This window comes from Engraulis encrasicolus, chromosome 18 (genome assembly GCF_034702125.1).
Source record: "Engraulis encrasicolus isolate BLACKSEA-1 chromosome 18, IST_EnEncr_1.0, whole genome shotgun sequence".
NCBI lineage: Eukaryota > Metazoa > Chordata > Actinopteri > Clupeiformes > Engraulidae > Engraulis > Engraulis encrasicolus.
In genome coordinates this window covers 9,527,024-9,539,073 of record NC_085874.1, presented here as the reverse complement: position 1 = coordinate 9,539,073, position 12,050 = coordinate 9,527,024, and the positions used below count along the sequence as shown (strand labels likewise).

Here is a 12,050-nt window from a genome sequence, read left to right as displayed (position 1 = left end):
ACACACTCACAATCACCACCACATACAGAATCTCTTTAGACTACTTCTGTCTACCCACAAACACACACACACAGCACATTAGGCAGTAACCAACCACACACACAGTGTTTATCAGTTGTCAGTTGTTCACACACGTGTACTACCACCACATAAGACAGTGGTACACACACACACACACACCCAAGGCATATGCTGAGAGACAGACAGAGAGGTGTGTGTATGTGCACTCTAAAGGGAGGACGGCTCTATGTGAAGGACATCAAGACCTCAGCTTATAGACACGTCAAAAACACTTGCATAGACACACACAAAGCTACAAACATACATGCACAAATGCGTGGGCAAATGCCTAAGTACACACAAATTCTCACAGTCATGTACATACACACTTGCAGTGAAGACACACACTCAGTCTCGTTCTGCTTCCTCTAGAGCTCTTCAATTCAAATTCAAGACGTGACAAACTGAGTACATCAGATATGTATTTATTAATTTTGTGTCAAATAATACAGAACAGACAAGGCAGCAAGTATTATGAAATACAATAGAAAAAAAACACATTGATGTGACAAACCATTGTTGTTGGTTTTTTTTATTTGGCGTCTAAGGCAGTCTAGTGGTTATTGAAATAAATGTGTTGGTGTGCAATCGATCAATTAACATTGAAGCAAGTGGCACATCTGCATGAATAGGGGTTTTAGTAGTGTAGCCATAAAACGACCCCATAGACTGTAGATACAGGCACATGGGGGGTGCGCTAAGCCCCCCATATTTGAGCTTGCATGCCCATAGGGACACAGGTTCAAGTCCAGCCTGGGTCATGTCCCAACCCTGGCCCATCTCTCTCCCCCAACTCATTTCCCATCAATAAAGGCACAAAAGCCCATCATGTATATTGAAAAAAGATAAAGGCACATGAGTTTGAATAGGATACAAGTGAATATTACATCACAACCTCCACGCAGATGAGCATGAGTACTGTGATATGACATGGGTGTGTGTGTGTGTGTGTGTGTGTGTGTGTGTGTGTGTGTGTGTGTGTGTGTGTGTGTGTGTGTGTGTGTGTGTGTGTGTGTGTGTGTGTGTGTGTGTGTGTGTGTGTGTGTGCGCGCAGTACACAATATGACCTCCAGGCAGATTAAGGTCAGCTGAAACCACACGGGTGCAGAAGTTACAAATGCCACAAGAGTGACCAGAACAAACGGATTAAAGTAGAAAGAGCAGCGGATTAAACATGGCCTTAATGTACACGGTCACTCACACACACACAGACACACACAGAGACACACACACACACACACACACACACACACACACACACACACACAGACACACAGGACAATCACCCTGTACTGCTTTTTGTGTGTGTGTGTGTATGTTGGGGGGGTAGGTGAGCGTGCGTGTGTGTGTACAGTATGTGTGTGAGAGTGCATGTTTGGGTAAAGTGTGTGCTATATGTTTCCTGCAATGTGCAATAACGTGTATTATGTATTTGTGTATATTTTGTATCTGTGCATTTATGTATTTTTTATTTTTTTTTATTATTATTATGTAAGCTGTCAGACACCTTAATTTCCCTCGGGATTAATAAAAGCACTCTATTCTACACACAGACATACACACACACAGATTGAGTTTAATGTACTGTACACACACAGAGAGAGTTTAATATGCACTCTTTCTCTCTCTCACACTCACACTCACACACACTCACACTCACACACACACACACACACACACACACACACACACACACACACACACACACACTCGGTCAGAGAGTATAATCACTTCATAATGACATAGAGAGTTGTTTTTATGAGATGTGTTAATTACACTGCAAAACCTTAAACTCTGTGAGGTCAAGTCACTAAACAACTGTGTTTTACATTGGGTTGATGTCCTCACCGTGCCCTGTGTTTGTCTCTGTTCTTCCCGTTTTATGGGACCATAGGCACATGAGCGTTGTTACAGTTTAGTGGAGTCAACTCACCTAAAAACAAGGCATCTGTGTTCAAAAGTCGTGTATTGTCTCCAATGCCACCTACATGTTGGCCACCTAGCTGAGGTTAGTTCCTGTTTTATGATGTCAGGAGCGCATGATCTTTGTTACTGTTCAGCCGAGTCACATGATTAAAGTCTATCATGGAGAGCTTCAATGAAAGAGAAGAGACAACACACCCCTGACATCCACTTGACCTTCAAATGACCTGTGTCACTATCATACCCCCCCCCCCCACTGACCTTCTGACTGCAACCCTTTCTGCACCCCCTTTGAGCCCTCCCTGAACAATGAAGCACTTGAAGATTCATCTCCCATGACCCCCCCCCCCCCCCCATGTCACTATCCCCGACAGACCTCCTTATATTCCCATCCCAGCCTCACCTCAGACAGTAAGTCCCTTCCCGCTCCCTGTACGCTCCAAAGAAGAAACACCCCAGAGCATCCCCTAACATAGACATCCCCTCGCCTCTTCTCTTCTGACTGTTCCCGCTCCCCATACACCCATTTGTATTCCTTCATTCCTATTGGAGGAGCCAGATCCCCCCCTGTTGCTACTGCTTGGATCCACCTTTGTCACAAATGGAGGAGCCAGACCACCCCCTCATTCCTATTGGAGGAGCCAGACCTCGTTCCTGCGATTGATCAGTTTGAAGGGGCTGTCGTAGCCGGCTCGGTAGTACGGGGCCTCTCGGAACTCCAGGCCATCTCTACGGAGACTCTCAACCAGCTTCAGGTGCTCCTCACGGGCCATCTCCTCAAGACTGAAGCCCCCGTACGTCCTGGAGGAGGAGGAGGAGGGGAGAAGACAGGAGAGGAGAGGGGAGGGGAGGAGAGGAAAGGAGAGAGGTGGAGAGGAGAGGAGATGAGTTCTGAATACAAACCATCAAACTCTGGACAGGCAATTTGGCATCATGAAAGTAAGTAAGATAACATGCCGATTTGAACAGTATCGCATTTACTCCAAAACGCCCGGTTACAGGTTAGGGGTAGAGGTGGTTTTGGTCTGGGCACAATTTTTCAACAAATTTGCTGATGTTGGCTAAATAAAGCAGAAACATTGCTTTTCTGACAGGTTAAGGTTAGAAATGGTTTTGTGCATTGTGTCCTATGCAGGTGGCATGGAGCTCAGCTGAGTGTTGAGTGCTATGAAGAACATCTGGGTCTGGAGTGGGCGTACCGTACAAAGGCTGTGAACTCGGGCCGGTTCTCGATGTGTATGTCAGGGCTGGTGGGTTTGGGCGGGTCGGCCTGGTGCTGTTCTGGGATGAAGAAGGACACGGTGAAGGTGGACTCGCACGCCGGACCTGCGCCGGGCTCAATACGACACGTCACCGGAGCGGTCATCTCCACCTTCTCACCTGGAGAACAAACACACACACACACACACACACACACACACACACACACACACACACACACACACACACACACACACACACACACACACACACACACACACACAAGCCCATTTTAGCCTGATGACTCATATATGTGTTGTTTACCCTTTGATGCCTGGAGAGACACATATGCACTGCACTCAGGCTCTTGAGATTTTAGCTTTTTTAATAAAAATGTGGGTATGTTACAGCTGAATGAACACATTCTAATGCAAGATGAGGGTCTTAGGGTTTGAATGCAACTTATTTTATGTTTTTATGTTCATCAGAGGCTAAGATATTTAGGTTTTTATAGGCTGAGGGCAACTTTCCCAACAAGGACTTGGCATTCAGCAGGCGTTTTTTGCAGGTGCTTCAGGCATCAATGGGCTATAGTGCATATATCTAATCATCACTTCTGACAGGCCATGAGTGTATTGAGAACATGGTCAAAATAAACAAGCCATGAGAATAAGCTTGCACTTGTGTGTGTGTTTGTCTCTGTCGTACCCCTCTCATTCTCCCCCCTGTGTTTGTGTGTGTGTGTGTGTGTGTGTGTGTGTGTGTGTGTGTGTGTGTGTTTGTGTGTGTGTGTGTGTGTGTGCGCGCGTGCGTGTGTGCGCGTGCACACGTGCATCAGACCCCTCTTGTTATCTTTGTTTGTGTGTGTGTGTGCGTGCATGTGTGGTTGTGTGTATGTGTGTGTCGTACCCCTCTCGTTCTCCCCCTGTATGTACTTGAAGAGTCTTCTGAATCCAGCGTTCATGGCGGCGTCTCCATCCATCCCCATCAGGGTCGTGCTCACCCAGTTAGTGGCCTCGTACCGACGCACCTCGTAGTCATCACCCTGAAACACACACGCATGCACCCACACACACGCATACACGCACACACACACACACAGAGTTAGTGGCCTCACACGGATGCACATCGTAATCCTCACCCTGAAACACACACACACACACACACACCATCAGAGGTCAGAGATAATAGAGACACACCTTGGCTTTTGTCGTACCTGCAGTGGTTATTCTGGTTAACAATTCAGCAGGGTTAACCATTCATCCAGGCCATGCCACACACGCACACACACACTACATTGCACAGACATTATGCCCCCACAACCATGCACACACAGTACCTACACTACAGAATGCATACAAGACCAATTTACAAGGAAGTTGATCATTTTCAGATGTAGATGTAAACACACACACACACACACACACACACACACACACACACAGATCCCCGTTGCTCTCCAGGTTGTAGTGATTGGGTACTGGGCGCGCGCGCACACACACACACACTAAACTTCCTTTACCTTGCTCTCCACGTTGTGTTTGGGGTACTGTAGCCCAGTGGAGAAGAGGGCCTGTCCGACAGTCTTCAACATTCTCTTCCAGTCCTTGCGCCACAATCTACCCAGTTACGATATTTGATAACTGTTTTGATAACTGCACGACGTGAAGTCCGATTGCTACTGTGTTGGCTGGGCTCCTAGCGTTGCTGTTGTAAAGGCGAGATCTATCAGATAGTAGTGAGACCGTGCAATGCACAATACACTGCCGATTACCTGCAATTTAATCTGTTTACAGTGTCAAAGTGGAAACTATATGCATATCTTTTAAATGTTTGCACTTACAAGCATAACTTTGGCTACAGGGTGTTCGCCCCGACTGCAGTATCAGACAGTTGTTTACCTAATTTGACACTTCCGGGTAGCTCTAGTCGTTACGAGACACGTTGCGTAAAAGGGGGCGGGACCCTCACTGGCTGAATCATGTTTTCGTAATTGTTTATTGAGTGATTGATTACCTATTGTCAATGTGCATTACGCTGAAAATAAAAATAATTTAAGATGGTGATGTGTTGCCTGTTCTCTGTTCCATCACTTTGTCTTTGAATGTCTTTCTTGCTTGCTTTCTTTCTTTCTTTTCATTCATGTAGCCTAGGCTACACTCATTCATTCATTCATTCATTCATTCATTCATTCATTCAGTCAATCATTCAATCATTCATGAATTTCTTTTGCAAATCTTTATTTAGAGAAAATGTGTATGATCCATCCATCCAAGGAGAATAACAGATAAAATGCTCTTAATTAAGACCTGGGCAAAAGGTCTTTATAGCCTAGTTTACAAATGGGAGTGATAGGGTCAGACAGATAATTTACACAGACATAGTCTACAGCTCAACTATTAAGCCAACACTGTTAATTACAGTTTTTCTCGATTGCTTACACACAATTTTCGGAACCAGTTCTCGAATTCTCAAAACTCTACACACAAATCTCAAAACCTCACACACAATGGGCAAAACTCTTCACTACCTCTGAAAAATGCACGTCTTGTCTCAAAACAATGTACTCTCTTCTAAAAAGGTAATTTTGTTCTCAAATGACACACACAAGCAGTCATTTGTATACACTCTTATGTGAACCATTGAACACTAATATGCACAAGGTAAAACCAGAGATACTGTTGCTTTAGAAAAAATCTCTGGTAAAACTCTATAGCAACAGTATCTCTGTCTATACTCAACTTGACACACAGTAGAAACTTATTTTCGTCAGTGTTCTACTTACTAAAGAGGGTATTTTTCCTATAGTAAAATGCTGAAATATTCTTTTCAGACTTGGAGTACACAGATGTGTGTATATTTTACATATTTTTCTGACATTTAAAAAAATGCACTAATTTATTGTAAAATTTTGGGTAACCACTTGAAAGTTATCTCCTGTATAACATATTTTGGAGTTCAAAAACTCAACAAATGTGTTTTCTCACTGCATCCACCCATGTTTTCATCAATATTACATGCAATGTGTGGCCTTATGGGGTGATGATTTCAGATTGTAAACCGGTATGAAGAGAGTCTGCCCATGTGATGAGGAAGTGAACATAGTATGGCGGTTGATTGTAGTATTTTGAATGACAGTGTGTTCAATGCGACAACCAGGGATTTCCTTCATGAAAATTGTGTGTAATCCAGATAATTGTGTGGTTTGAAAAGAGTGTGTTTAAGACTGAAGTATGAGTGTAAAGCAGAAATTGTGTTTAGTGTTCAGTGACATTGGTTAGGGGAGTTGGGAAATGGGTGAGATGTTCCGAGAATTGTGTGTGAAGTACCAAAAATTGTGTGGAAGCAATCGAGAAAAACTGTAACTGTCCTCTGAAGTATTCAAATCATAGAATTAAAGAAAAGCTTGCACATGTAGGGTAAATCATAGCATGTCTTAATATTCAATTATAGAGGCAGTCTGTCTCCAGCTAGCGTACAGGCTACCGTAAAACCCTTGTGGAGCCTTAAATGGTGTGTTTGGCATCGTTTTGTCTCTTTTCGCCCATCTTGCCTATAGATGCCACTGAGTGCATTCCATTATCCAATCTCCCATCTTCCCTTGTGCTGGTGGCCTTGCAATGACGTTGCATGACGTCATTTACAGTAGAAGTTTAATTCAACATCTCGCAAAAGCACAATTCAAATGTGATTTTCTCTTTTGCAATCGGGATGTTAAATGTGGAAAAGTCCCCCAAAATTTAGCTGAAAAAAAAAAAAATAGGTGTCCCCATCTGCTCTCTACAGGACCCAGATCTTATTCATTATTGGTTGACGCAGCTCTCGCTCCTATTGGAGGATCCAGACCTCATTCCTGCGATTGGTGAGTTTGAAGGGGGGGTCGTACCCCACCCGATAGTACGGCGCCTCTTGGAAGCCCACGCCGTCGCTACGGAGGCTGGCAACCAACTTCTGGAGCTCATCACTGAAGATCTGGTCATTACTGAAGCCCCCATACGTCCTGCAGACCACACACACACACACACACACACACACACACACACACACACACACACATCTGATTATTACTTACGCCTCCATACATGCTGGAGAACACACACATACACACACACACACACACACACACACACACACACACACACACACACACACACACACACACACACACACACACACACACTCACACGCACACATCGGATTAATACTGACACCTCAATACATGCTGGCAGGGTGCGATTTGTATGGGGGGATGGCGGGGGGATTGTTTTGATATCGCCACTTTTTACACATAATGTTAATCACAGTTTAATGTAATTCCATTGATATTGCTTAAAATCTGAAACATATCCCCCCTTCTGATTGTACAACAAATCGCACCCTGCATGCTGGAACTCTCTCTCCCTCTCACCTCACGTAGACAGTCATCTCGAGGCGGTTCTCGATGTGTATGTCGGGGTTGGTGGGTTTGGGCGGGTCGGCCTGTTGCTGTTCTGGGATGAAGAAGGACACGGTGAAGCTGGACTCAGACTCCGGAGTAGAACCGGGTTTAATAAGGCACGTCACCGGGGCAGTCATGTCCACCTTCTCCTCTGTGGATGATGGACACACACACACACACACACGCACACACACACACACACACACACACACACACACACACACACACACACACACACACACACACACACACACACACACACACACACACACACACACACTTCAATACAAAGCGTCACAGGACCCGCCATGTCCTCCTTCTCGACTGTGGATTGACATGGACACACAGAGACACACATGTAGCCCCATAATGCACGCCATACCTCCTGTGGCATGCTGTAATAGTCAATGAAAAGGTAACTACCATAGTACACCACTATCAAATGTATAACGGCGTAACTTAACAGGTTAAACTAATTTACTTATGTCCATCAAAATAAGTCCAATTCTTCCTTATTAACCCATTTTAGCCTGATGACTCGTATGTGTTGTTTACCCTTTGATGCCCTGGAGACACATATATGCTGCATTCAGGCTCTTGAGATTTTAGCTTTTTTTAAAAATAAAAATGTGGGTATGTTACAGCTAAATAAACAGATTCTAATGCAAGATGAGGGTCTTGGGATTTAAATGCAACTTATTTGATGTTTTTATGTGCATCAGAGGCTAAGATATTTAGGTTTTTATAGGCTTAGGGCAACTTTCCCAACTAGGGCTTAGGCATTCAGCGCGCGTTTTTTTGTACGTGCTTCAGGCATCAATGGGTTAAATAGACAGTGAGACAGAGCAAACGAAGTACAACAAGCAAACGAGAAGAACAAAACAAACATTATTGCAGTGCCCATTGCAGTGCAAGTAACCAAAACCAGAGATTCTAGTACCTTTTTTCCACTGCCGATTTTCTGGTTGGCCTACAGCTCGAAACAGCACGACTCGGCCACCACTTTTTGCTTTTCCATTGAACAAGACACAGATCAATCGAAGAGTAAAAAGTGGCGGACGAGTCACGCAGTGTCGAGCTGTAGGCCGACCAGAAAACCGGCAGTGGAAAAAAGGCATAGGAGTATTAGTCTTATCCAGTCTCTCTGCCAATACCCTGTACCTAAATAACTGTAAGTCGCTTTGGATAAAAAAAAGTATCACCTAAGTGCTCTCATCATTAGTCTTGTCCACTATACAGCCATGGCATCACTGGTGAAAACGTCTCTGTGTGTGTAGCTCTGTGATGCCACCAGCTAGAAAACAGTTTCACAGAGCACACACAGAGACATGCTTGTGAGTGATGCCACATAAAACTGTGCAGGACGCACAAACAAATGCACACTTGCCCAACATTGTCACCATGTATAGTAGCAATGAATGTGGATGTGGGGAGCATCATGCAGTGCAGTGGTCAGAGTATAAGGCCAAGGGACCTAAACAGTGCAATCTATGGACCTAAACCAAAGATTGGCCCTTAGGAACTATAATAGTGTCACTTCACAATAGCAACCTTATTGCCATGTAGTAAAATGGCAACATTACATCCTTTTATTGTTGTGGGTTAAAAGTTATTTTTTCGCAGACTGTCTTGGCTTTGTTTTGTGTGTGTGTGTGTGTCTGTCTGAGTGTGTGTGTGTGTGTGTAAGAGAGAGCCTGGGACAGAGAGAGAGAGAGAGAGAGAGAGAGAGAGAGAGAGAGAGAGAGAGAGAGAGAGAGAGAGAGAGAGAGAGAGAGAGAGAGAGAGAGAGAGAGAGAGAGAGAGAGAGAGAGAGTCTTCCTGAATGTGTGTGTGTGTGTGTGTGTGTGTGTGTGTGTGTGTGTGTGTGTGTGTGTGTGTGTGTGTGTGTGTGTGTGTGTGTGTGTGTGTGTGTGTGACTCACTCCTGTCGTTGTCTCCTTGGATATACTTGAAGAGTTTGCTGAATGCCTCCTTCATGGCAGCCTCCGCCCCCAAGCCCTTCAGCTCCGTGCTCACCCACTTAGCACTCTCATACTTACGCAGCTCATAATCCTTACTCTGAAACACAAACATTACACTATTAGTATTATCATTATTACTATGTTTATTATTACCACTACTATTACTATGTCATATTTTAGGCTACACATTATACTGTCTGACACTTTTTAACACTTTTATCTGACACTTAAATCGAAAGCGGCTTGCAGTTATTTACAGGGTATTGGTTACAGTCCTAGAGCAATGTGGGCTTAGGGGCCTTACTCAAGGCCAATTCAGTCATGGATGGAGGAGTAGGAAGAGCCAATTCGAACTTGAAAACCTCTGATCTGAATGGATGAATTTCTTTTGTATTATTTAATTTGTTGATTTATTTTAATCACCCTTGATTGTATAATGTCATATCCTCTAGCCATTAAGCCACAGCTCCCCATCTATTATTATTATTATTACAAACCCCATAATCCCGAAACACAAGCACTATATTATTATTTTGATCATTCTTATGGACCTTATATTTCTTACCCCAAACTATTATTATTACTACGAACTTGTGGACTTCAAGAACAATGCGCATAAAAAGATGATAATTAAAATTAATATTGTAATATTTTTAGTGGTTTGTTTCCAGAATTCATGCTGCCCATTCACAAATGTTACCTTTTTCACAAATACTTACTTGTTATTTAATAAATATCCATGAAAAGATCAAATTCAATCGAAATTTGCAATCAGAAGCAGTTTAGTTTAGCAGCATAGTTGCAATACCTACTCCGGCCACAATCGTACACAGTGCATAAACGGTGTTCCATGAGCTGGCTGTTCGAAGGGTCATTTGAGAACCTCGTGCTATGAGGGCAACGGCCTCCACTCCACGCAACACCCCCGACCCCCCCCCCCACACACACACACACACAAAAAGACCAACGGCCCCCACGTTAAAAGTACTGTACCATTCACTTCACTTGAAATGTCACTTTCAGCTGTTATCTAAACACACACACACTTTTCGCTTTCAAAAAACATAATCGCCTCTTTCTCCTCTTTTTAACACACTCACCTTGCTCTCCAGAGTGGTGTGTTTTGGGGTCTGGAGGCCCGTGAACAACACCTGGCCCAGTGCCTTCAACATCTCCACAAAGGCTGCAAAGACACTCAAATACTCCCAAAAAGACTGTCTGAAATGTGCGACGAGGGTGTTCCAAATAAAGCTAAAATTCTCCAAGAAAGGCTGAAATGTGTGATGAAGTCGTTATAGTGTGTCAGACAGTAAGGTGGAGCAAATCCAGTAGACATGTAGATAAGCGTCTGTCTCTTCCAAGCCTGTGCAGTAATACAGTGGTCCGTTAGTTAGTCTGGAGTTAACGCCAGCATGCTGCTCCACAACTGTCAAGATAAGATATAGAGACAGCAGCGGTGCCCATAACTGGTTTACCCACATCCCATAAATGTAGCGCGCGCGCACACACACACAAACACACACAAACACACACACACACACACACACACACACACACACACACACACACACACACACACACACACACACACACACACACACACACACACACACACACACACACACACACACACACACACACACACACACACACACACACACACACACACACACACACACCATTAACCCTCTACTGCATACTGCGGCTTTGAGGCAACATAGGCCTATTATATTTTAGCTCACGGATTGGCTCTTTAAAAAAAAATGTGTTTTTTTCACATTTTATTTTTGATGTATGATCAGGAACCCCAAAGCACCCCAAAAATAAGATGAAGAAATGTTTCCTACATACCATTGCAATGTTCTTCCCTCACATTTACCTACAGTAGCTAGTGTTGACAGCAACAGTGATTGCAGCACACATAACATTACATTAAAATCAAATCAGGTGTTAGTGTTTGCTTACTCAAAGCTCAAATGCTTTTCAGAAAGTTGTGCTTGTGTGAAGCTTGTAGTACTCCTGTCTACCACACGGGGCTGCTGTTGGACAGTGAGAACAGTCATAAACAGACCCTTACCAGGCTGCGACCCTTACCAGGCTGCGACCCTTACCAGGCTGCGATTGGTGAACTCAAATGACATACATGACAGACACCATCTCTTTATTGTCTTTATTTAAATATAAAAATGGACGAACAAATAAACAAACATGTTAATGACAAGTCACCATTCAGCCTAATGTCCCTTTAACAGCTGCTCTAGACTATCATCACACGCCACATGTGATCAAGTCCTTATGCAAGACCACGAGTTAACCATTCACAACACACAAATCCTAGAAAGAAACACTCTACACTGCAATACACACGGTACATGCACAACACCAAAGCAAAATGCTGAACATGTAGCCCCATAATGTACGCCGCACCACAAGTGGAACGATGTAATAGTCATTGAAAAGTTAACTACC

At 43.8% G+C, this 12,050-nt stretch overlaps 2 protein-coding genes across 3 annotated transcripts; both read right to left on the bottom strand.

The window, feature by feature from the left end:
- Positions 1–2,354: 2,354 nt before the first annotated feature.
- LOC134468421 (heme-binding protein 2-like) lies at positions 2,355–5,076 on the bottom strand. 2 transcript variants are annotated; one of them, XM_063222343.1, is made up of 5 exons: positions 5,027–5,076; positions 4,706–4,890; positions 4,093–4,228; positions 3,183–3,363; positions 2,355–2,784 (listed from the first exon to the last, which is right to left on the bottom strand). In XM_063222343.1, exons 2-5 carry the CDS (start codon positions 4,775–4,777, stop codon positions 2,613–2,615), a joined length of 561 nt encoding a protein of 186 aa, XP_063078413.1. In that variant the 5' UTR covers positions 4,778–4,890; positions 5,027–5,076; the 3' UTR covers positions 2,355–2,612. The 2 variants fall into 2 exon arrangements, with proteins under 2 accessions (XP_063078413.1, XP_063078412.1); XM_063222342.1 differs by having other exon boundaries at positions 4,706–5,076.
- Positions 5,077–5,402: 326 nt separating this feature from the next.
- Positions 5,403–11,004, bottom strand: LOC134468420 (heme-binding protein 2-like). The gene is made up of 4 exons (XM_063222341.1): positions 10,682–11,004; positions 9,543–9,678; positions 7,592–7,772; positions 5,403–7,183 (listed from the first exon to the last, which is right to left on the bottom strand). The coding sequence occupies exons 1-4, from the start codon at positions 10,751–10,753 to the stop codon at positions 7,012–7,014; spliced, it is 561 nt and encodes a 186-aa protein (XP_063078411.1). The 5' UTR covers positions 10,754–11,004; the 3' UTR covers positions 5,403–7,011.
- Between the last annotated feature and the right edge of the window lie 1,046 nt (positions 11,005–12,050).